Source organism: Furipterus horrens, unplaced genomic scaffold (assembly GCF_987537825.1).
Source record: "Furipterus horrens unplaced genomic scaffold, mFurHor1.1.pri manual_scaffold_4, whole genome shotgun sequence".
In the NCBI taxonomy this organism is placed as follows: domain Eukaryota; kingdom Metazoa; phylum Chordata; class Mammalia; order Chiroptera; family Furipteridae; genus Furipterus; species Furipterus horrens.
The window spans coordinates 85,176,862-85,198,033 of record NW_028327174.1 but is presented as its reverse complement, the minus strand read 5'-3'; the positions used below and the strand labels follow the sequence as shown (position 1 = coordinate 85,198,033).

At 42.5% G+C, this 21,172-nt stretch overlaps 1 protein-coding gene across 2 annotated transcripts in view; it reads right to left on the bottom strand.

Moving 5' to 3' along the window:
- Positions 1-8,596: 8,596 nt before the first annotated feature.
- Positions 8,597-21,172, bottom strand: part of LATS2 (large tumor suppressor kinase 2) — a 114,471-nt gene continuing 101,895 nt past the window's right edge. For both annotated transcript variants that reach the window (XM_090273681.1, XM_090273682.1), the window contains 6 exons: positions 20,243-20,375; positions 17,852-19,152; positions 16,439-17,021; positions 15,324-15,506; positions 12,314-12,420; positions 8,597-9,234 (listed from right to left, as the gene is read on the bottom strand). In XM_090273681.1, coding sequence (XP_090129807.1) covers positions 8,740-9,234; positions 12,314-12,420; positions 15,324-15,506; positions 16,439-17,021; positions 17,852-19,152; positions 20,243-20,375 — 2,802 coding nt within the window. In that variant the 3' untranslated portion in view covers positions 8,597-8,739. The remainder of the gene's footprint in view (positions 9,235-12,313; positions 12,421-15,323; positions 15,507-16,438; positions 17,022-17,851; positions 19,153-20,242; positions 20,376-21,172) is intronic.

The following is a 21,172-nucleotide window of genomic DNA, read 5'->3' as shown; positions in this document are numbered from 1 at the left end:
TTTCTCCCTATCTGAGCCCTCCAGAGTTTGGCATTCTGAAGAAGTAATGACATGTTTCTTTGCATAAAACTAATAACACCAGTTGTTAATAGAGATTTTTTTTGACTAAGACTTTGACTGGAATGTCATGCCTAAAGGAGACATGCTTGGGCTCTGATTGTTACCAAAAAGCCCTGAGGAACTGGGATTGACTTTCAAAGGTAATAAAAGCCCACGAGATAAAAGGCCTGGTACCTTGGTTGGATGTGCGGTCCATGGCAATCTTTCCAGGGAAGGAATGAAGGTTGTTTTCCTGAAAGATGGCTAGAAGGGACCTTAAGGCACAATGGAAAACCAGAAGGACTTGGAAAAGACAGGTGTTTACAGGCAAGGCTGAATGCCAGGTATGTGGTTCTGCTTCTGTGCCCTGAAGGGCAAACTGAAGGTCACCCTAAATGTTCCTTGCATAAGTTCCAGCAAAGCAGAACTAAAGATCATAAGTGATCATTTGCTGCTCTTGTTGTGTTTATGCAAATGAACAGGATAAATTAAAAATGGACTTAATGAAGTCCCTTTAATGACAAGGAGGGTAATCTTAGGGAGAAAAATCATTATTCAAGGAAAATCATAATGATCAGTGGTAGACTATAAAGTAGTGCAGCTAACTGTCTTTAAAGTTTCTTTTCATTTAAAATGTTTTCACTTGAAAGTTAAACTATGTCTGTGGTATTACCAAAGATGTTTAATTTACAGGCAAGAAGAATGTCAAATGCCTTGCAACTGGATGTCTTTCCGATAAGACAGTCCTACAGATTTAGAGACTTGTATGTGGGTTGTTACATAAATTAACGTGTTTTCTGTTTTCAAAGGGCGTAAGCCTACGATCTCATTACCTGAGTGACTGTCTGTACGTATAGGCCTCACTTAATCCTGTCTGCATCGCTGCCTCCTGAGACTCAATGGTTTGGCTGAACTAAGTGGCTGGGTTGTGAAGAATGGGGTGGTCTGTGGGCTTCACTTTAAAAATGGTTTCTCTTTTCTGTCCTAATGGCTTGGACAGAAAGAGCCCAGAGGTCTGAGAGGGGGGAAACCTAAACTATTTCCCTCAGCCCAAACTAAGTATAATGGGCAAAAGGGTTTTGGACAGGTGAGATGTACCTGGCACACGTTCCTCCAAAGAAGCCCTTTTTTTCCCTAATGTGGGACATTGAAAAATTAATAACTGCCTTTTGTCATCTAGTGGTTATGAATTGAATGATGTCTTTTAACCCTGTTGCCAAATCTGTTGCCTCCAGAATACAACAAGGACGCCAGCCTGTTAAATCAAGCATGTCATTGTCTGGGCACAGCCAACCAACCTGGAGTCTGCACGATCCTTCCCCATGTGGGAAGGCCACCCTCCCCTCCACACCCCCACTCTTATTAGGGACTTCTGGACCCAAGAGTAGGTAGGACGATGACCATGTCCCGCTTGAAGCAGCTAGAAGAGCTTGAGACCTTCGCCCATTGTCCTTTATAAGAGTATAAAGGGTCTTAAGTCTGAGAGGGAGGGATTGTTATTTTTTGTTAAAATAATTAATTAATTAATTTTAAAAAAGAATAATAATATATGAAAGGGAGAGGCAGGAGAGCTTGTATGTATGACCCATGGGCATAAACTTGGGGAGGGGTCGTTGGGGGAGGGGGGGTACTGGGCGGAGGGGAGCAAAGGAAAAAGAATTGGAACTATTGTAAGAATATAATTAATAAAATTTACTTAAAAAATATAACTGTGTACATTTATGTTTACAAAATTAAAAATTAGGTTTAAACAAAAAAAAGACGTTATCAATTATTTAAAGCAATAGTCTTATCTTATTGGGGTGATAACTTTGTAAGGTATATAAATGTCTAAATCAGTATGTTGTTCACCTAAAACTAACATAGTATTGTATGTCAACCGCGATTGAAAATAAATTTAAAGAAAACAAACAAATTAAAGTCCAAGATAGAGCTGTAGGTAGACACACTGAGTCTCCCTTCACAACTAAGAAGAAATTACAACTACCTCAAAACTAAAAACAATCAGAAGTACCAGAAAATTGAACTGCATGGTAGTCCAACAAACAAATGAAGAAATACTCATCCAGACAGGTAGGAGGGGGCGGAGTCTGGGTGGAGAGGACGTGATGTGGCCATGCTGGCAGAGTTGGCAGCAGGGCAGTGGCTGTGGCTGGCAGTGGAAAGCACAGTCATACATTTTAGTAGGGAGGGAAACCTGGGGAGCGATCCCAGCCCCAGAACAGCCTATGTAGCTGACAGTTTCAGTGCCAGGAAAATAAAGCCTCATTGCTTCTGACTGTGCAAACCAGTGGGGGGTGGGGTGGAGAAGGAAATTGCTTGTCTCTCACTAGAGTCCATTTGTTTAGAGGGCCCTCAGTGTCCTGAAACATCTCTAGACCCACCCACTCTGGGAACCATCACCAAGCAACAGCTAGAAGGGCGCCAGTCATATACGGGAAGTGGGAGAAGTGCCTAGAAAAGGGGCAAGTGCTGAGCAAGTGGTATTGTCCCCTCTCAGACACCTCCCTCACATATAGCACCACAACGTGGTGAAACGGGTGGCCCCGACACTGATGAGTACTAAGACTCTGCCCCTTACAACATAAAAGGTGTGATAGCTCTACCTAAGACACACAGGCAAATGCAAGAGGCTGTCAAGTTGAGGAGACAGAGAAGGATGGCCCAAAAGAGGGAGCAGATCAAGGCTCCAGTGGGAGAATTAAGAGACGAGGAGATTAGCCAACCTAACAGTCGTAGAGTTTAAAACATGGGTGATAATGATGATTACAGACTTGACAGACAAGTACAACAAACGCATAAGGGAAGAAATAAAGGCTATGCTAAGTGAAACGAAGGAAAATCCACATGAAACCAATGGTGAAGGGAAGGAGACCAGGATTCAAATAAATGATTTGGAACATAAGGAAGAAATAAACAGTCAACCAGTACAGAATGAGGAAACAAGAATTGAAAAAAAAACGAGGAGAGGCTGAGGAACCTCTGGGACAACTTTAAATGTGCCAACATCTGAATCATAGGGGTGCCAGAAGGAGAAGAAGAAGAGCAAGAAATTGAAAGCTTATGTGAAAAAATGAAGGAAAATCTCCCTAATTTGGTGAAGGACATGGATATACAAGTCCAGGAAGCACAGAGAGTCCCAAAAAGGGAACCACACCAAGACACATCATAATTAAAATGCCAAAGATCAAAGATAAAGAGAGAATCTTAAAAGCAAGAAAAAGCAGAGTTACCTATAGAGGGATGTCTATAAGCTCATTTCTTAAAAGAAACTTTGCAGGCGAGAAGGGACTGGCAAGAAGTATTCAATGTGATGAAAAGCAAGGACCTGCAACCAAGACTACTCTATCCAGCGAAGTTATCATTTAGAATGGAAGGACAGACAAGGTGAAGTTAAAGGAGTTCATTAACACTAGGCCCTTATCATATGAAATGTTAAAGGGACTTATTTAAGAAAAATAAGATCAAAACTATGAACACTAAAATGACAACAAACTCACAATTATCAACAACAGAAACTAAAAAATAAAAAATCTAAGCAAACAACCAGAATAGGAATAGTATCATAGGTATGGGGATCATTTGGAGGGTTATCATCTGGGAGGGGGAAGGGGGAGAAAGGGGGAAATGGTGCAATGATTAAGAAAGATAATTGGTTGGTACAAATAGGGGGGTGTCAAGAATAGTACAGGAAAGGGTAACGCCAAAGAACTGATATGCACGACTCATGGACATGAACTAAGGGGGATGGGATTGCTGGAGGGAAGGGGGCGTACTGGGCAGAGTGGAGCAGAGGGACAACTGTAACAACATAATCAAATATACTTAAAAAACAAATTCATAAACCTATGGTTAAAGCTTTTATGTTGTTAGCAAAATGCTTTTTCCCAAAATTTTATACAGAACAAAAGCACAGCTAGTCAGACAGGAGAGTTCAGGGCTCTCTTGACCTAGCAGCCTCTGAGACACCTCCTCTTAGAAGCCACTAATTCTGAAGAATTTTAAAACTTACTGATTCAGACTCTGATTCATATAACTAAGTCTATAAGAAGTTATATACAGTTATACAAAGCTGGGGTTAAACTCAAGAGTCCATGCCCAGGACTCTCTCTTGATGGTCCTGCTTCAAAAATTTATAAACGGGACAGAGGTATCAATTAATGCCAGTTTTTATGTTTAGGTAGGACAATGTGGATACCCTTGATTACATTGGTGTAGGAATTGCAGAAAGTGAAAGGGAATGCAGGAGACTTGAGGATTTCATAGAAGGAGAGATTTGGCAAAAGAAAGAAATCTACAGGCTCTAGAAGCTGAGTAAACCACAAACAAGGTAAACCCAGAGAAATCCAAGCCATGTCATAATTAAATTTCTAAAAGGTAATTAAAGAAAAAACCTTGAAAGGAGCCACAGAAAAACATCGTATCTATAGGGAGAAATAATTAAAATGACAACAGATTCTCATCAGAGACCATGAAGGCTAGAAGGAAGTGTCAACCCAGAATCCTGTACCCAAAGATTATACCCCAAATAGATGAGCCTAAAATATCTTTCAGGATAAAGGGAGATTGAAGACACGTTTTTTTTTTTTCCTCTTAAGGAAGCAGGAAGGGGGAAGAGGGAATGAGGAAGAGGGAAGAGGGGAGGGGGAAAGAAGGAAAGGGGGAAGGAAGGGAGAGTGGAGACTCCTGGTCACTCACAGTGGCCTGTAGGAATCCCCCTGAAGACACTTTTAAATGAAGGAAAACTAAGAATTTGTTGCCAGTTGACCTAAGAGTGGCTAAAGGAAGTTTTCTAAAAAAGGAAAAGATTAAAAAAAAAAAAAAAAAAGTCTTATGTAGTCCATAAGGAAGCAAGAACTCAGTAAGAAAAACTATTAGTAAACACAACAGGCTTTTTCCTCCTCTTCTTTTGAGTTTTCTAAGGTATGTTTAATGGTTGAAGCTAAAATATAGTAACACTATATGATTTCAGTTTCAAAAGAACAATGTTGCCATCAGGCACTTCTATCATTGGCCATATGTATTTCACCAGTGTCCAGTTGACCACAGGATTTTTCTTCCTTTCCACAGTAAATAAACACATTTTGTCCACTAAATTTAAGCTGCCACTTTAGGAAATGGAAAGTTCTCTTGCTAAGGAAATGTTTCTTTACCAAAGGATACAATGCTTAATAAAACTAAATAAGCACATAATGGCAATGACCTTGATTATGCTGAATTCTGCCAGCTGAAATAAAATATTAGTTAAGTAATAGGGCTTTAAACTTGGTTTATAAGTCAAATATGGAAGAAGTAAACTCCACTTCAAAATTTTGTAACTAAAAAATGGTTCAGACCACAGGAGGTTCAGGGGAAACCTGCCGTGCAGACTAATGTTTTTCTCCTTGTGATTTGCACTTTGATTTATCAAGGGACACAGAGCTTGCAAGTGTGGAAAAGGAAACTTGGTAGGCATGTAATAAGCTATTTGCTCCCTCAACAAGCTCCAACCACACCCAACAACCACAAACAAGGTGAAGCCAGGCCTGGCTGTGCCCTGGCAACCCTCTGAGCAGAGAATTCATGAATGCTAGAGTATTCATCTATGGAATCTGTCAAAACATTGAAGAGACTGTTCTCCATAATCTGTTGTCTGGACACTAGCTCAGTTAAATTACTCATGGTAGCTGAGCAGAAAGAGATGAAGAATGAGAAGAGAATGGAAATCATTTGGGAGTCTTAGGAACCAATACTCAATTAATGCATAAAATTAGGCTTATCATTTTTAAGGATATTCAAATAGATATCAAATATACACGAAGATGCTCAACTTTTCAAAATGAGGAATGTCAAGTAAAAGTACACCAAGGTTTTTTATTTTAGTTTCTTTTTATTTTTATTTAGTTAATGGGCAAAGATAAAAAAATGTTAGTACATAGTGTGGCTGGCAAGGCTCTAATTAAATTATCTCCATATTTCTATTGGGAAGGTATATTGACACAATACCTGTTGTCAGGTCTAAGATTTGATTTTGTCCTACATACACGCTAATAAGTAAGTGAGCCTGTTGACTCTCATGGATCCTGGACTGAGACAGGAGATGCCTGGATTAGAGACAAAGGACTTTGTTACTCACAGCACATGAAGTAGTATGAGCACCAGTGTATTTGCATGAGCTCTTTCTGTCAAGACCCACAGGGGGAGGGAAAGGAGGTTCAGATGGATTCTGCTGAGGCTCCCTGTGCTTGAGGAAGCTACCCCTTTTATAGCAAGCAGTAAGGAAGTTTGCTTTTTGGTCCTGGAAGGACACTTTACCTCAGCCCTGAAGGTGCTCATTACAAACTCAAACCTGAGAAATGGTCCACATAAAGATAGGTCAAGGATGTACATTCTCGGCTACTCAGCAGGGTGTGTAGGAGGGGCTCCTTCCACAATTGCTCAGGGCTACTTTGCAATAAAAATCACACATACACTTAACTTCTGATCCAGCAATTCCACCTCTAGGAATCTATCCTACATATTTCCTTGCACAAAATGATGGCTATAAGGGGTTATTTATTCCAACATGGTTTATAATAAAGGCCAGAAACAAGTGAAATGTCCACTGATATAGAATTGATCTGATTATAATAGACCCTCATGATGGAATATTACATGATGGAATATAATAAAGGGTGAAAACTTTATATACTGGTATAGATTAACAAGAAAACAAATTGAGAAAAATATGCATAATTTCCCCCACTTGTGTAAAAGAGGCAAAAAGTATACATATTTTCTTGTGCCATGTATGCATAGTTTCATTTCTCTAAGGATACACAAAAACTTATTTTAACTGTTTCATATGACACACTGATAAAAGAACTTAAAATTCCAAAAAAAAACACACCACCAAGGGGTTTCTATTCAAAATTTTAATAATACTTTGTGCCAGTAGAAGCTTTTCAAAGGCAATGATATATCAATAAATAATAGTTAAATTGAGTTCCTGAGAAAGAACCTACCACATAAAAGTGTGTCAGAGCGCTGTAAATAACAACACAGCATTACTGTAAAGTTGCAGAAATACTGACAGTCATGGTACAAGCACAGCAGATGTTGGGATTTGCCATTCATACAAAATGTAAACCAGTACACAGGAATTTTTTTTATAGTTTATACATGATAAACTTATAAGTGTTGTTGCCTAGATACATACTAAATAACGAATACATTATGCTAAAAACATCAAGGGAAAACATGTGAAATAATACAATGAAAATATAATACACTGGATTCTTAAAAAGCAAGAGAACTGAACTTTTCACTGAAATATAAAATCACTTTAAATAGGAATCATACCAATTAGAAATAAGGAATATTTTGTACGTTTATCTATGTAGTTATATATACATCTACACATCTAAGAAAATATGTATGGCTTCATTTTTTCGTATTCCAATATCACTTTGAATAATCCTTTCTGTTTTACAAAGATGAGGAAAATGTATTTTTAAAAGCAAGTTAAGATTGATATTTTCAAAGCATACCAAAACAAACAAACAAAAAAGGTAAAAGAATGCCAAGACTACTAAAGTTCAACATGGTAAGACCCAGCTGTCTCAGACAGTGGGAGCAATGGTGTCAGGCAGACTTCTCGGTGGGAGCTGTCTGTGGTAGCTATTGGATCCGACATATCAGCTATGCCAAGAATGAGAAAGTGGATTGACTGGTGAAACAGACAAGAGTTCCATGATTAACTTCAAACTTTTTGGCATAGCTAAATTAATCCCTTTAGATGTACACAAGTTTAGTATATGACAAATGCTTAATTTTAGCTCCCAAAGAACCCAACCATACTCAAGACACACACAGAAAGTCACTTCTTAGTTACACACCTGCGTTTAACAAAACAGTAAGGGATACAATCACAGTGAAGACATCCACATGACCCATCATCACACACTGTGTACAATATCTCATTTATAGATACTGTATAAAAATGTCCTCACAGAACCTGCTGTGAATGGCAAGACATGGTCATTTACAAAAGAAAGCCCAGCTCATGCAGCGCTCTACACACCAAACATCAGAAGTCACACCCATGAAGTTGCCTTGTTCACAAACTGCCTATTATACTATAATATGCAAAAAGCAAAACAAAAAAACAAACAAAAAAAGCAGCTTTTAACATATCAAAATTTTGAAATGTGGGAAAAAATATAAAAACCACTGTGTGTATAAAATGGTATCAGTAACATCAAAAGTGTTTTTTTTTGTTGTTGTTATTGCACAGATATTTCTTATCACATGTTCTTCAGTTTTAATTTCTTTTCCTAAATGTAAGTGCTGTGGTAAAATACCAATGTACAAAATGAGAGCAGCATGATTTGTCAGTCCCTAAAATTTAGTAAAAAGAATGACTATAAACAAAATAAGTGCTCTTTCTAAACTGTATTAAATTTTTTAAAAATCGTTTTAATGCAGTGATGGTTCTCAAAATCCAAGTCAAAGCCAGGTTGATAACTATCGCCCTTATCAACCAGAATCTAGAAATAAAGATATGCTAGACTGGAGTTTTTTAAAAATAATGTGTTTGGGTTTTTTGGCGAAGACTAGAATTTCAAGTGAAGTAATCAACCAATTAACTGAAAACAAAGCTGCCTTGAACTTTCCATTAGGCCTTTGAAGGAACCAACCACAAACCCCCAGGCCTGAGGAAGGTAAGTGTCAGCCCCAAGTCTACACGTACACTGGTTGGCAACCTTCAGTCTGATCCACCAGATTGGAATTTTCCAAATCAGAGTTCTCAGCCTGAGACACCTTTGCTCCTGAAGGCTTTGGGCATCTGAAAGGGTAGCCATTGTCATCAAAAAACCTTCGGAAGGTAAATTCATAAAATGCGTGTTCAGGGTGCTTGTTATTTGAGGAGGTAAGCGTGTCCCAGGCCTTGGTGCTGTCTTCACTAGCATCATGCCAAGGGTTTTCTTCATCTACGGGGTCAAAATTAGAGGTGTCCATAGGGTGGCTGATCTTGGGAACATAGGGGGCTGGCTGCTTCCGAATGTCACTAGAGAAATCAATGGTGATGAAAAATGGGTGGGCCTTCAGGTCATCAGCTCCGTTCCTCCCCAGCCGGTGGTCAGCAGCACAGCATAGTTTAGTGATGAGGTCCCGGGCCTCAGGGCTCAGCTTGACCTGGGCTGGAATGTGGAGTGTGTTCTCCCAGTTTATCACCTCAAGAGACAAAAGAACCAAAGTTTTAGTTTCTCCCAACATCTCAAGGCCTATATGGGCAGTTCTGGGACAATATGTGATGATGTTAAGTTTTAAATAATTTTAATCTCCTGACAGAAGCGAAGTCAGGAGCCGCAGTTGTGGATCTGAGCAGCCATTGCAAGTCACTGTTCTAGTACAGGGCACATAGCCTGAGGCCGGGATGCTGAAGCACAATGCAGACCCAGAGAGACCAATTTTCTTCTATCAGAGAGACTATTTAGCAAAATAATTTTGTGCTTTCCACAAAAATAAAGAAACTGATTCTCCCTGAGTTATTTCTTTAGTTATGACAACAAATTTCTGTTGAATCATCATGGTTCTCATTCAATACTTATTGCAGCTGACAGATGGTCAGCTGGGGTTTTGTAATTTAAAAAAGGAACCTCACAGAGAATAAAGCTGACCTACCCTATGGGCTTGGCTTCCTATCCCTGATGCTCAACTGCACACACCAGCCATCTAAACACTCAGTAAATGCATTTGTCATAGAATTGTGTTTACAGTAGGGAGAAAAGCTAACAGACTTTAGTGTTCATATTTCAAATCAGGATAAAACAAGGCCAACATAACTGGCTACTGCATCGGTGACTGAGCATCGCGTGAGGCATGGAGGCAGGTAGGTGTGTGGGTGGGAGGATTGGTTTAAACCTGAGTAGTTTTAGTAGAACTGAAATGTATAGAATTCCTAGGAGAAAACATAGGGGAAATCTTCATGACATTGGATTTGGCAATGCTTTCTTGGATATGATACCAAAAGCACAGACAACAAAAGAAAAATATATAAATTGGACTTAATCAAAATTCAAAACTTTTGTTCATCAAAGGACACTGCTGACAGAATGAAGAGGCAACCCACAAAATAGAAGACTATATTTACAAAACATGTATATGATAAGGAGTTAATATCCAGAATTTATAAAGACTTTCTACAACTCAGCAAGAAACAAATAACCTGATTTAAAAAGGGCAAAGGCTTTGAACAGACATTTCTTCAAAGACATACAAATATCCAGCAAGCACATGAAAAGAAGCTCAGCATGACTAATCACTAGGGAAATGTAAATCGAAACCACAATGACATATCATCTCTCTAGGATGAAGTGAAGCCATCATTAGGATGGCTACTATAAAAATGAAGGAAAACAACAGTTGGTGAGAATGTGGAGAAAATGGAACCCTTGTGCACTGTTGGTAAGTATTTAAAAATGGTACAGCCGCTATGCCAAACGGTGTAAAAAAGTTAAACAGAACTACCATATGACCCAGCAATTCCACTTCTAGGTATATAGTCAAAATAACTGAAAGCAAAACTCACAAATTCTTGCACATGAATATTCATAAACAGCACTATGTACAATAATCAAATAAGGTAGAAACAAACCAAGTGTCCACTGCTGGATGATGGATAAATAAAATGTGGTCTATATGTACAACAGAATATTGTTCAGTCTTAAAGGACAGAAATGCTTCCACATGCAACAACATGAATGACTCTTGAAGACATTTATTCTCAGTGAAATAAACCAGTCACAAAAGGACAAATAATGTGTGATTCCACTCATCTGAGGCACTCAGAGCAGTCAATTTCACAGAGGCAGAAAACAGAAGAGAGGTTACAGGGGCTAGGGGAGGGAGAACAGAGAGTTATTGTTAACAGGTACAGTTCTGTTTGGGAAGATGAAAATGTCTGGAAATAGACAGTGGTGGCAGTTGCACAACATTGTGAATGTATTTATTTTCACTAAATTGCAACTTAAAATGGTTAAAATGGTAAATTTTATCACAATAGAAACTGGGTTATTAACACGCAGGCAAATTAGTGAGTGGTTTAGTTATTCAATGAGGCTACAGATAATGCCAACTTCCAATTTTATTGTTATTGGCATGAAACCAAACCTTAATTTAGGGTTCTTCTAATTAAGGGACTACTAACTTAGGGTCTACCATGAATTCAAGGTCATACGAAATCTTCCTAGAATTGTTAGTAAACGTGTCAGTGGGTAAGTGCACTGTTCTGAGAAGTGGTAAAGATTTCATCAGATTCTCAATTCAAGTCAACTCTTAAGTAATCAAATCATTTATATCAGAGAGTAAATGGCCATCATTCTAAAACTAATTACTTAATTACAACAAATGAATATTAGAAATATGCACACTAGCCTAACTTCATACTGATAAATTTGCCAACAATAATAATAAAACATTCAAATAAACAAACTGACTTTTTTAGGGATAGTTCATAAAGTTTCCTGTTGTTTTTGCATAGCGGCAGTAGAGACTAGATCTGACTACGCCTTACTGCTTCTCTTTGTTCTCACCTAGAAACACCCAGAATGCAGATGACCAATGGTTCAAGTAAAAATTTCACACAAGCAATATACTGTATTTTAAAACTCAAGTCTTAACTCTGGGGCTTTACTTATTAAAATAAAAAGTTTCAAATCCCATTTTATACAACTAAGATTCCCACACCACTCAGAATAAAAGGTCAGTCATCATCGGCAGCCGTCCGTCTCGAGAGACGATGGTGTAGCTTCTTAAGAGTCTATCTGCACCGCCGAGAATGGTTGTGCAGTCCGACTCGGGAGTGACACGGTATCTGTCTCCTCCCGTGTTGAAGCTACAGAGCCTGGGCAGGGTGATATGGAGGGTCTGCTGTTGCCCATGCAGCAGACCCCCCCTCTCTTCGCAGCTGAAGGGCCCAAGGGAAAGACGGAGTCAATACAGCTTGGCTTCAGGTGCGCCGCAGGAGTTGCCGGTGTTGACTACAACGTCAAACCGCCTTAGGGACTCCGGCTCCGGATTTTCTGTCGGGGTTTACTCCCTTAGCCTTTCCCCTGAAGAGGTATGCCGCAAGGCAGCGGAGGTTTTTTGGAGTCAGAGTTTTCCTTCTCTGATGTGCCCTGACTGGAAGATCGAACCAGCGACACTTAGCTCGCAGGCCGACGCTCAATCCACTGAGCTAAACCAGCCAGGGCTATAAAAGGTCAGTAACCCATGTGTTTGTAGCAAGCGGATGCATTTCCCCCTTCATTACCTTCAGCTGGGTCTCTGTGGGAGTAGGGGCCAGAAAGGGTGGCTGCCCCACCAGCATCTCAAAGAGAATCACTCCAACGCTCCACCAGTCACAGAGCTGAGTGTACCCTGAAAGACAAGGCCACATTCAAGTTCAGCATGGGCATGTACTCTACTCAGAGAAGAACTGTACGAAAAATGGGGAAACATGTTCAAGCAGCACATATCATATAAAAGAAAACCATCCGCTACAACCAAGGTTACTTTAACCAGCAAAGCTATCATTTAGAATGGAAGGGCAAATGAAGTGCTTCCCAGACAGGGTAAAGCTAAAGGAGTTCATCATCACCAAGCCATTATTATGTAAAATGTCAAAGGGACTTACTTAAGAAAAAGAAGGTCAAAATTATGAACATTAAAATGACAAAAAACTCACAACTATCAACAACCGAATCTAAAAAATAAAGACAGAATCCAACTAAACAAACCAGAATAGGAAGAGAATCATAGGTATGGGGATGATTTGGAGGGTTATCAGCTGGGAGTGGGGAGGGGGAGACATGGTGCAGGGACTAAGAAGCATAATTGGTAGATACAAAATAGACAGGGGAAGTTAATAATAATATAGGAAAGGGTGAAACCTAAGAACTTATATGCACGACCCATGGACATGAACTAAGAGGGGTGGGATTGCTGGAGGGAAGGGAGGTACTGGGTGGAGGGGAGCAAAGGGGAAAAAAAGCATTGGGACTACTGTAACAACACAATCAATAAAATATACTTTAAAAAAATAAATAAAAAATAAAAGAAAACCACCCGACACAAAACACATCGCCTTGTATGTATGGCTCAGAATAAAGGGTGGTAACAGGGTTTATGTGGGGAGGAGAATGTCACTTGTCTCTTTTCTTATTTTTAGTCACTGGTCTGTGATAAACAGAAGATACTTTTTGTAATAAGAAAAGACCTTAATTTTAAAAGATTACTGTTGTTGTTACTAATGATACTAACAAGAATTTTAACTTCTTAAAGATCATATGAACAGACACAAATTACAATAAGTAGTAAGCACAACACAGGAAGTGTTAAGACCTGTGTACATGTGTGTCTAGTGAGGAGGGCTTCCTGGCAAGGCTTTCCTGGGAGGTTCAGAGGTAGTTGAAGAACATGGAGGAGGAGGAAAGGGGGCACTTTGGCAAAGGGAACAGCTGTCACTGAAGATACAATCCCTGTGTGAGGCACTTATTAGCCAGGCTCTTCCTCACAGTGCTGTCAATATGGAGCTGAGGGAGCACGTCCTGCAATTCAGTCAGAGCCAGCCATAAGGAGGCTACAGAGCAGGTGCATTTTTTTTTTCTCTGATTCTCTCCCACTTTTCCTCCAGAGCCTCATGTTACAGTTCAAAGCATGCTCCAGTCTTGATGTCACCTAATCTGTGCTAAGTGTGAACTGGGACCTGAGATCTGCTAGCAGTATTGCCAGTTGAGTTCCCCTGGACTCCTTGGTGCCCTCCATCCCAGTCCTTCCTGCCCATCTGGCGCTGAGGGATACAGAGTAAACCCAAACCTGGTTCCTGGACTGTGCATGGTGGATGCTGGAGAAGGGTGGGGTAAGAAGAGGGATGTTTCCCCTGACAGCCCTGCACCACCTCCTACTTTGAGACCATAACTGTTCAGCAAGGTTATTGTTATAGATGTGGCTCTGAGTGGTTAATTAATTTACTTTGGATTACCACAGCTAACAAAGAAAACTCAGACGTGAACCAAGTCTGGCTGGCTACAAAGATTTGAAACAACACATGTGAAAAGACAGGCCACTGATTCTGGATTTATTGCACAGACTCAGGTCAACAAACCACTGTCACCATGGACCATGCAAGTGATTACTGGAAGATTCCATTGGTGTTCAGTTAAATGTCATATTTGATGGGACAGAGAACCCATCCAGGACCAATTTTACTGAGCACTTGTAGTTTCATGCACACTATTGTCCCTAAATCTGACCTTCAAGGTGCTCCTGGATTAGAAGGCAGAACTGGAGGAAAAGAATATTTGTATTCTGTCAAACTCAATAACCAGCTAGAGATGGTACAGCTCAGCTCAGAACCTGAGCAAGAAACTGTGGTACATATATACAACTTGGCCATAAAAAGAATGAAATCTTACCATTTGCAACAGCATGGATGTACCGGGAGGGTATTGTGCTAAGCAAAATAAATTGGTCAGAGAAAGACAAGTAACTTAGGATTTCACTTATAAGTGGAGTCTAAAGAACAAAATAAACAAACAAAACAGAAACAGATTCACATATACAGAAAACAGACTGATGGGTGCCAAAGCGGAAGGAAGGTTAGGGGACTGGGTGAAAAATTTGAAGGGATTAATAAGTGCAAGTTGATAGTTACAAAATAGTCACAAGGGATGAAAAGTACAGCACAGGAAATATAGTCAATAATATTGTAATAACTATGTATGGTGCCAGGTGGGTACTGGAAATATCAGGGGGATCACTATGTAAAAGATAAGACTCTCTAACCAATATGCTCTATACCCAAAACTAATACAAACTAATACTGAATTTAAAATGTAATTGAAAAAATAAAATAAGATTTAAAAAAAGTTAGAGCTAGAGCTTGGAAATGACTGGCTTAGGCAGACTGAATAGTGTCCCTGTGTCCCTCAGAGTTGGTTCCACCACATGACTGTCAAACCAGTTCTAGAGTGGTTCTCGGGGGTGGCAGACAGAAAGCCCACACCTCTACCCTATCATTCACTTCCCAGTCAAAGCAGGACCAAGCAAAGACTGACCTAAAAGGTGCATGTCTTCTGTCACCCTGAGAGCAAGGGTGGTTCCAAAATGGAAGTGGTACGTGCTTCCATGGGTACACAGTTACAGTGGGAATATACAGGGTCCTAGAAAGCTAGGGCTGGAGAGAGTCTAAGAGGTCCTTTGGCTCCACAGGTCTGGAGTCAAGATGGCCTCCAGGTGGGCAGGAGTGTGGAATGGCCTAGGTGAGCGCCCGAGGCACCCACCTTTTCGGAGAAGCACTTCTGGCGCAATATAATTTGGGGTCCCAACCAGGGAGTGTGCCAGACACCTTTGATGCTGCTTCCTGGCTCTCTGCTCCAGTGTCTTCAGTCTGTCTCCACAATGACAATTAGACACATCGTCCCAGAGGTCACCAGGCTCCATGCTGTCTTGTCTGATGTGGCTCCCTTTTTCACCCAGGAATCAGAGAATACAAAACAAATTAAGTTTTCACTTTTAAACAAACCCATAGCTTCAAACAAAGAATAATTCAAGTCAGCTCCTGCCACACTAAGAGAAAGGACCCTGCCCAGCTGCTCAGCAGGGCAGCCTGAGGTCCTGGGTATGAGACTCCACATAAGGTGAAAACTGCACCATGACAGAAACAACTATGGAGCAGTGACAGCAGCTGTAGGCTGCACTGAGGCTTAGATTACTGAGGGAAAGTCACTTCACACCCTTCTCAGGCCAATCGCAACAAGACATTCTTTAAGATGAGCATGGAAAAGCATTAAGAGGATTTTTAAAATGTGAATTTAAAAAATGACTTAAATGCCAGAAAATGGGACTAAATTAAATGACTTTGGATTAGTTTTAAGTTAAAAAACAAAACAAAACAAAAAAACCTCAGAAGCCTGAGGTATGGTATTAAAATAACTACTTCAAGAGTCCAAGCCATAAATAACAGCCAGCTGTTTTTGATTCTTTTCAAACAGCGGAACTACAGGAGCTGGAGTTAAACAATAATTATCCTTATATCCATACCTACACTTAAGACACCTAAAGATACTACAGATAGTGCAGATAGATTCAGGTCGGCTGTATGAGGATGCCTCAGGAGACTGTGAGGCTTACTTTTTAAGGCTAATTTTAATAGGGCAGAGTGATGATTCCTCACAAAGGCCCCATGACACCTAATGTCCTACAAATATCATAGTAAAAAGACCCATTCACACACATCATACTACTTTAGGGAGAACATAATGTCACACCAAATTATAAAATAATGGAGTGACAGATAATTTCACGATTAGGAGCCACTAGGGTAGGAAACAGTTGCCTTTAGATGGCTCAGTCATGCCCAGATGTGTAGGCGGGTATGGTGTACCTAAGACAGTACCTTTCTGGTAGTACTTGGAGTTGTGAGTCCACCTGAATCCAGTGCAGAGGCCAAAATCTGTCAGTTTGATGTGACCATCAAGATCTATCAAAATGTTGTCTGGCTTGATGTCTCGGTGGATAAAGCCCATCTTGTGGACACTCTCGATAGCCAGAGTCAACTCTGCGATGTAGAAGCGTGCCAGGTGCTCAGGGAAGACCTCCATCCGGATGAGCAGGCTCATCATGTCGCCCCCAGGGATGTAGTCCATCACAAAGTACAGACTGTCCTTGTCTTGGAAGGAGTAGTAGAGTTTGACCACCCACTCATTGTCTGCCTCAGCCAGGATGTCCCTCTCAGCCTTCACGTGGGCCACCTGATTCCGGTTCAGGACGTCCTTCTTCCTAAGGGTCTTCATGGCATACAGGGCATGAGTGTCCACCTTACATGCCAAGCACACTTCTCCAAAGGCACCAATCCCCAGGGTTTTGATTTTCACAAACATGGACTTGTCCATCTTGGCCCTCTTCAGCCTGTTGTAATTAGACTCCTTCTGGTAGAGGATCTTCCTCATCTGTTCCTGCTCAGCCTCACAGAGTCCCGCCTGCGAAGAAGGAAAATAAGGGTCACATCAGAGGAACCCCAACAGGAAATAGCTGGTGGGAAATGCCCTAGAACTGAAAGGAGCCTGACTTGATCTATGGGAATGAGAAGATAGGAGAACAGGTCCAATACACTCCAAACAAAAACAAATCAGTTTTGTTCTCTATATCCATATATTGACACAAATCTAGAATCCAAAGCGAAGACAAAATAGTTCTCTCTCTGGGTGACTTTAGGCCCTTAAAAACTAAAGGAAACATCTATTAACAAAAACCTATGGAAAGGGGACCACAAAATTCCTGAAGCTCTAAGAGCAATCTAATATTTTAATAGGTCAGGGGAAAATGAGAAAACAGAAAAGTCTATGAAAATGAGACAGCAGAAAGTAAGAGCACAAATTTTATTTTTATCTTCTCTAGCAGTTTCTTATCAAGTAAGGTCTCTTTAAAGCATTACTTGTTAATTATAGACTTAATGAAAGGAAAGGATAAATGAATCCCACAATTTCAATTAATAAAAGCTCAAACTTTGTTTCTACTCTTCCCAAAATATTTCATTAGTAAAATTTAATGAACTTTGCTAATGAATAGTAACACATAAAAATCCATTTGCTAATTTTCTCATTGGCACATGGTGTACAGCCATAGCTGATCCCTGTAATCCAGAGAAGGAAGAAGGGAGGCTGAAACACCTGTAATTTCTCCAGGTCCCCTTATAACAAGACCAGGGCGGGGGAGATGACTGGTTAGTACCAAAAGCGCATAAAACAGAAAGAAAAGGAATCCTACTGCAATTCCTGTTAATGGCTTAGGAAGTGAAAGGAGAGATTACTCTGGCCATTTCCTGCTCCAGCTGCAGCCTGCGGTTGACCTTTTGCTGGTAGGTCTTGATAACATTTTCCACGTGCTGCTCCATGAAGAACTTGAATGCATAGGGTGAGTAGCTCTTGATTCGAGACTCTCTTTTTTCCTCATCACGGCTGTTTTTGCGAACCGGGACAGGAGACGTCTGGATCAGTTTCTTATCCTTGCCGGCTCGGTCCATCTTGGCACCTTTGTGACCCCTGTCGGGGGGCTCAGAGGGGTCACCCCGCAGCCTCTGTTCCAGCCCCGCACACAAGCAGTCCACTCCCACGTCCACCTGCTCGGCTGCACCCCGCAGCAGCAGGTGCTTGGGGTAGGGCGGGGGCGGGCACCTTATGTCCACATCCCGCGAGTAGGGACCGGCACCCACCAATGGTGGGGGGTGCTCATCAGTGGTGTCAGGCCCATCGGATCCTGGGGTGGGCGCAGGCACCCAGGCCGGATGGGAGGGCCCCACAGCCGTCTGTGGCTCAGGCCGGAGCACGCGCACACTCTTCACTGGGTGCAGGATGTGAGCCGCTGTCACCGCTGTGATGGTATTGGGGGAAGCCATGGCCACAGGCTGCTGGTGGCTGTTGAAGGAGCTGCTTCTGCTGGGGACAGTGCCCTCAGGCCGGAACACCACCTGCTTCTGCAGAGAGTTGCGCCGGGCTAGGGTGGGCACCGGCCATGGTTGGACAGGGTTACCGCCAGCCTCATACAGGTCCATGTTGAGGCTATTCCTGGAGGGGGCCAGGAGGCTTTGTGGGGGTACCATCACGTGCACCTGGAGGGCCTGTTTGTGGTGTGGGTGTGGCACATACAGACCTGCTGTGGCCCCCACTGACTGGAAGGTGTGACCAGCCCCCGGCTGCCCAGCTGGGCCCTTGGCAGCCAGACTGGCATACCCTGTAGCATCCGGCGGCACCTTGTTCTGGAAGGAGGGGCTGCGCTGGACACTGTAGCTTAGGGGCTCCCCAGACGCCAGCAGGTGTGGCCTGTAGTGCGGGCTCTGCAGGGGGAGGCCTTGGCTCCCAGGCCCAGCCACGGGGAAGTTTATCCCAGCAGCCTCTGTATTTGCAGAGTAGCACTTGGGCTGGTGCTGGGACCCACCAGGCGCACTGTGGGGATTGACGCTGGCAAGGAGATAATCCATGTACTGCCGGGGCACCTCCTCCAGAGTGCCACTGCCCTCATAGGTCCCATTCATCGGATGGTAGGAGGAAAAAGGGTCTCCTGTTCCTTCAAAGCTTGGCCTCTGTGGCACTGAGGTAGGCACCAAGCCCTTTCCTGCAGAAGAAAGAAAGAACCAAAGTGGCATTAGAGGGGTCTGTCTAGCAGGTTCTGGCACTTTCAGGCTCTTCCAGGACTGAAGGCCCCTGGGCAAGGCTGAACTCTGTTGGGGCACATCTGGGCTGCCTCTAAGACAGAAGGTCTGCCTTGCCCACAAAGAGCCCTCATAGGAACCTCTGGCAAAGCCAAGACCCTCTACAGCCACCACATCAGGCAGAAGTCACAGTCAAACATGACTATTTTCTGCACCACTGAACACACACCAGAGACCAATGCAGAAGAGAATCACATGGCCTTGCAGTTCCCTGAAAGCTGTGCCCTGAGACAGGACCAAGACGGCTAAGTACCTTTACATGGACAGCCAACCAACACTGTGTAATGAAACTCCTCTTCAAGAATAAAACATGGGTTTGTGTCCTCTTAACAGCAGAGATACAGCTTTCAAAGTCTGTACAATTCAACTCAGCGATGAAGTGCGTTTATCCCAGGCTTTCCACAAAATAGGGGAAACTGCTTTGCTAAGTATCATGAGTCCTTACCACACTTGGGGGGGTTCAGGCCCCAGAAAACTTCCCATCTCCATCCAGAAGAGCACTCTTCACAGACAGCCAGGGAAGCAGAGTATTTGCTGCTGGACCTAGGCCTCCCCAGTACCACCACCCTCAGCCCCTGGGCAGCAGTTCTCAGTGTGAGAAATGGTGTTTTGGGATCCATGAAATAAGCTTCCCTTTTGCAAGACCCCTCCACAGGCCTAAGAGAAAGTAAAAAGAACATTTTTATTTTCACTTTGCCTAACTTTAATACCCAGTGAATTTTTCAGCTTTTCATAAAACAAAAGAAATTACGCCCCCACAGGAAGTACCATAGGTTATGTCAGATGGGGGGCACCCAGGAAGGTCCCATGATCTACCATGGTTGCATTCCCTCCAGAGCCCAAATTTCAGAGCAGAACAGGCGTGGTTGAGCCATTACAAGCACATGGCAATGTGCCTAGAGGCAATCTGCTGACCATAGCCACAATGGACCTTGCTTTTGTGTTTTTACAACACAAACCATCTTCACTAGCAGGCCACAGGTCTCAGCTCACCTGGGGAGGTTTGCTTAATGACACGCACGATCTGCTCCTTCCTTGGGTCCAGGTAGCCCATCTTGCTGATGTAGTCCAGGGCAGCTTCAATGCTTCTGCTGCCCGTCTGCTTCAGTGCTCGACCCGCCATCTCCTGCAGGAAGCACAAGTGTCATCTCAAAGCCACCAGGGACTTCCATTCCCGCCCTGCTCCTGATTGTTGTGACATTCACCTCCCTGTGATGCTGGGGTGCAGCAGACGAGACTCAGAATGGGCACAATTAGTTAAATGTCCTCAGGTGCCTGATGATGAGAATCTAACCTGCACCATCACATAGAAGACTATTTAGTATATGTCAAGAACATACAGGAATTTTGATGGTGGACCTGATAGAATCTCAACTTACGTTTCTCCTTAGCACAGGATAGGCCCCTTAGAATTGCTGTGGAATGACTACAAGACAGACAATGGTGGCCACCATGGGGAGATACAGGTATAGTGGATGAGGGTCAGAGGAATCAGACTCATCCCACCAAGGGAGTGGGCACCAGAGACTGCTCATGAAAGAGACGGCTCTCCAAGACAGACAATTTAGATGGATGGGGAGCCCAAGGGAGAAAAGTGATTCTTGGCAGGTACAACAGTCAGAGTATGAGCTTAAAGGGGGGATGGGTTGGAGGCCTGAGGCAAAGAGGGACCACTGTCTGGGGCAACTGGCCCCAGAGTTTTGCCCCTATTTGAAGGCAGTTGCAGAAGCTTTCCAAGAGGGACAGCAGTCAATGAGAAGATCAATCTGGGGTAGAGAGACAGTCAGGTGGGGGAGAGCAAGCAGGCATGAACAGATGGGAGACAGGAGGGGCAGGGCACTGAGGGCTGTGGCCCAAGTGCCCTATGGTCAGCTCTGCAGAGTTGTGGGCCAAGAGAAAAGGTGGGGAGAGGGCAGGATGACC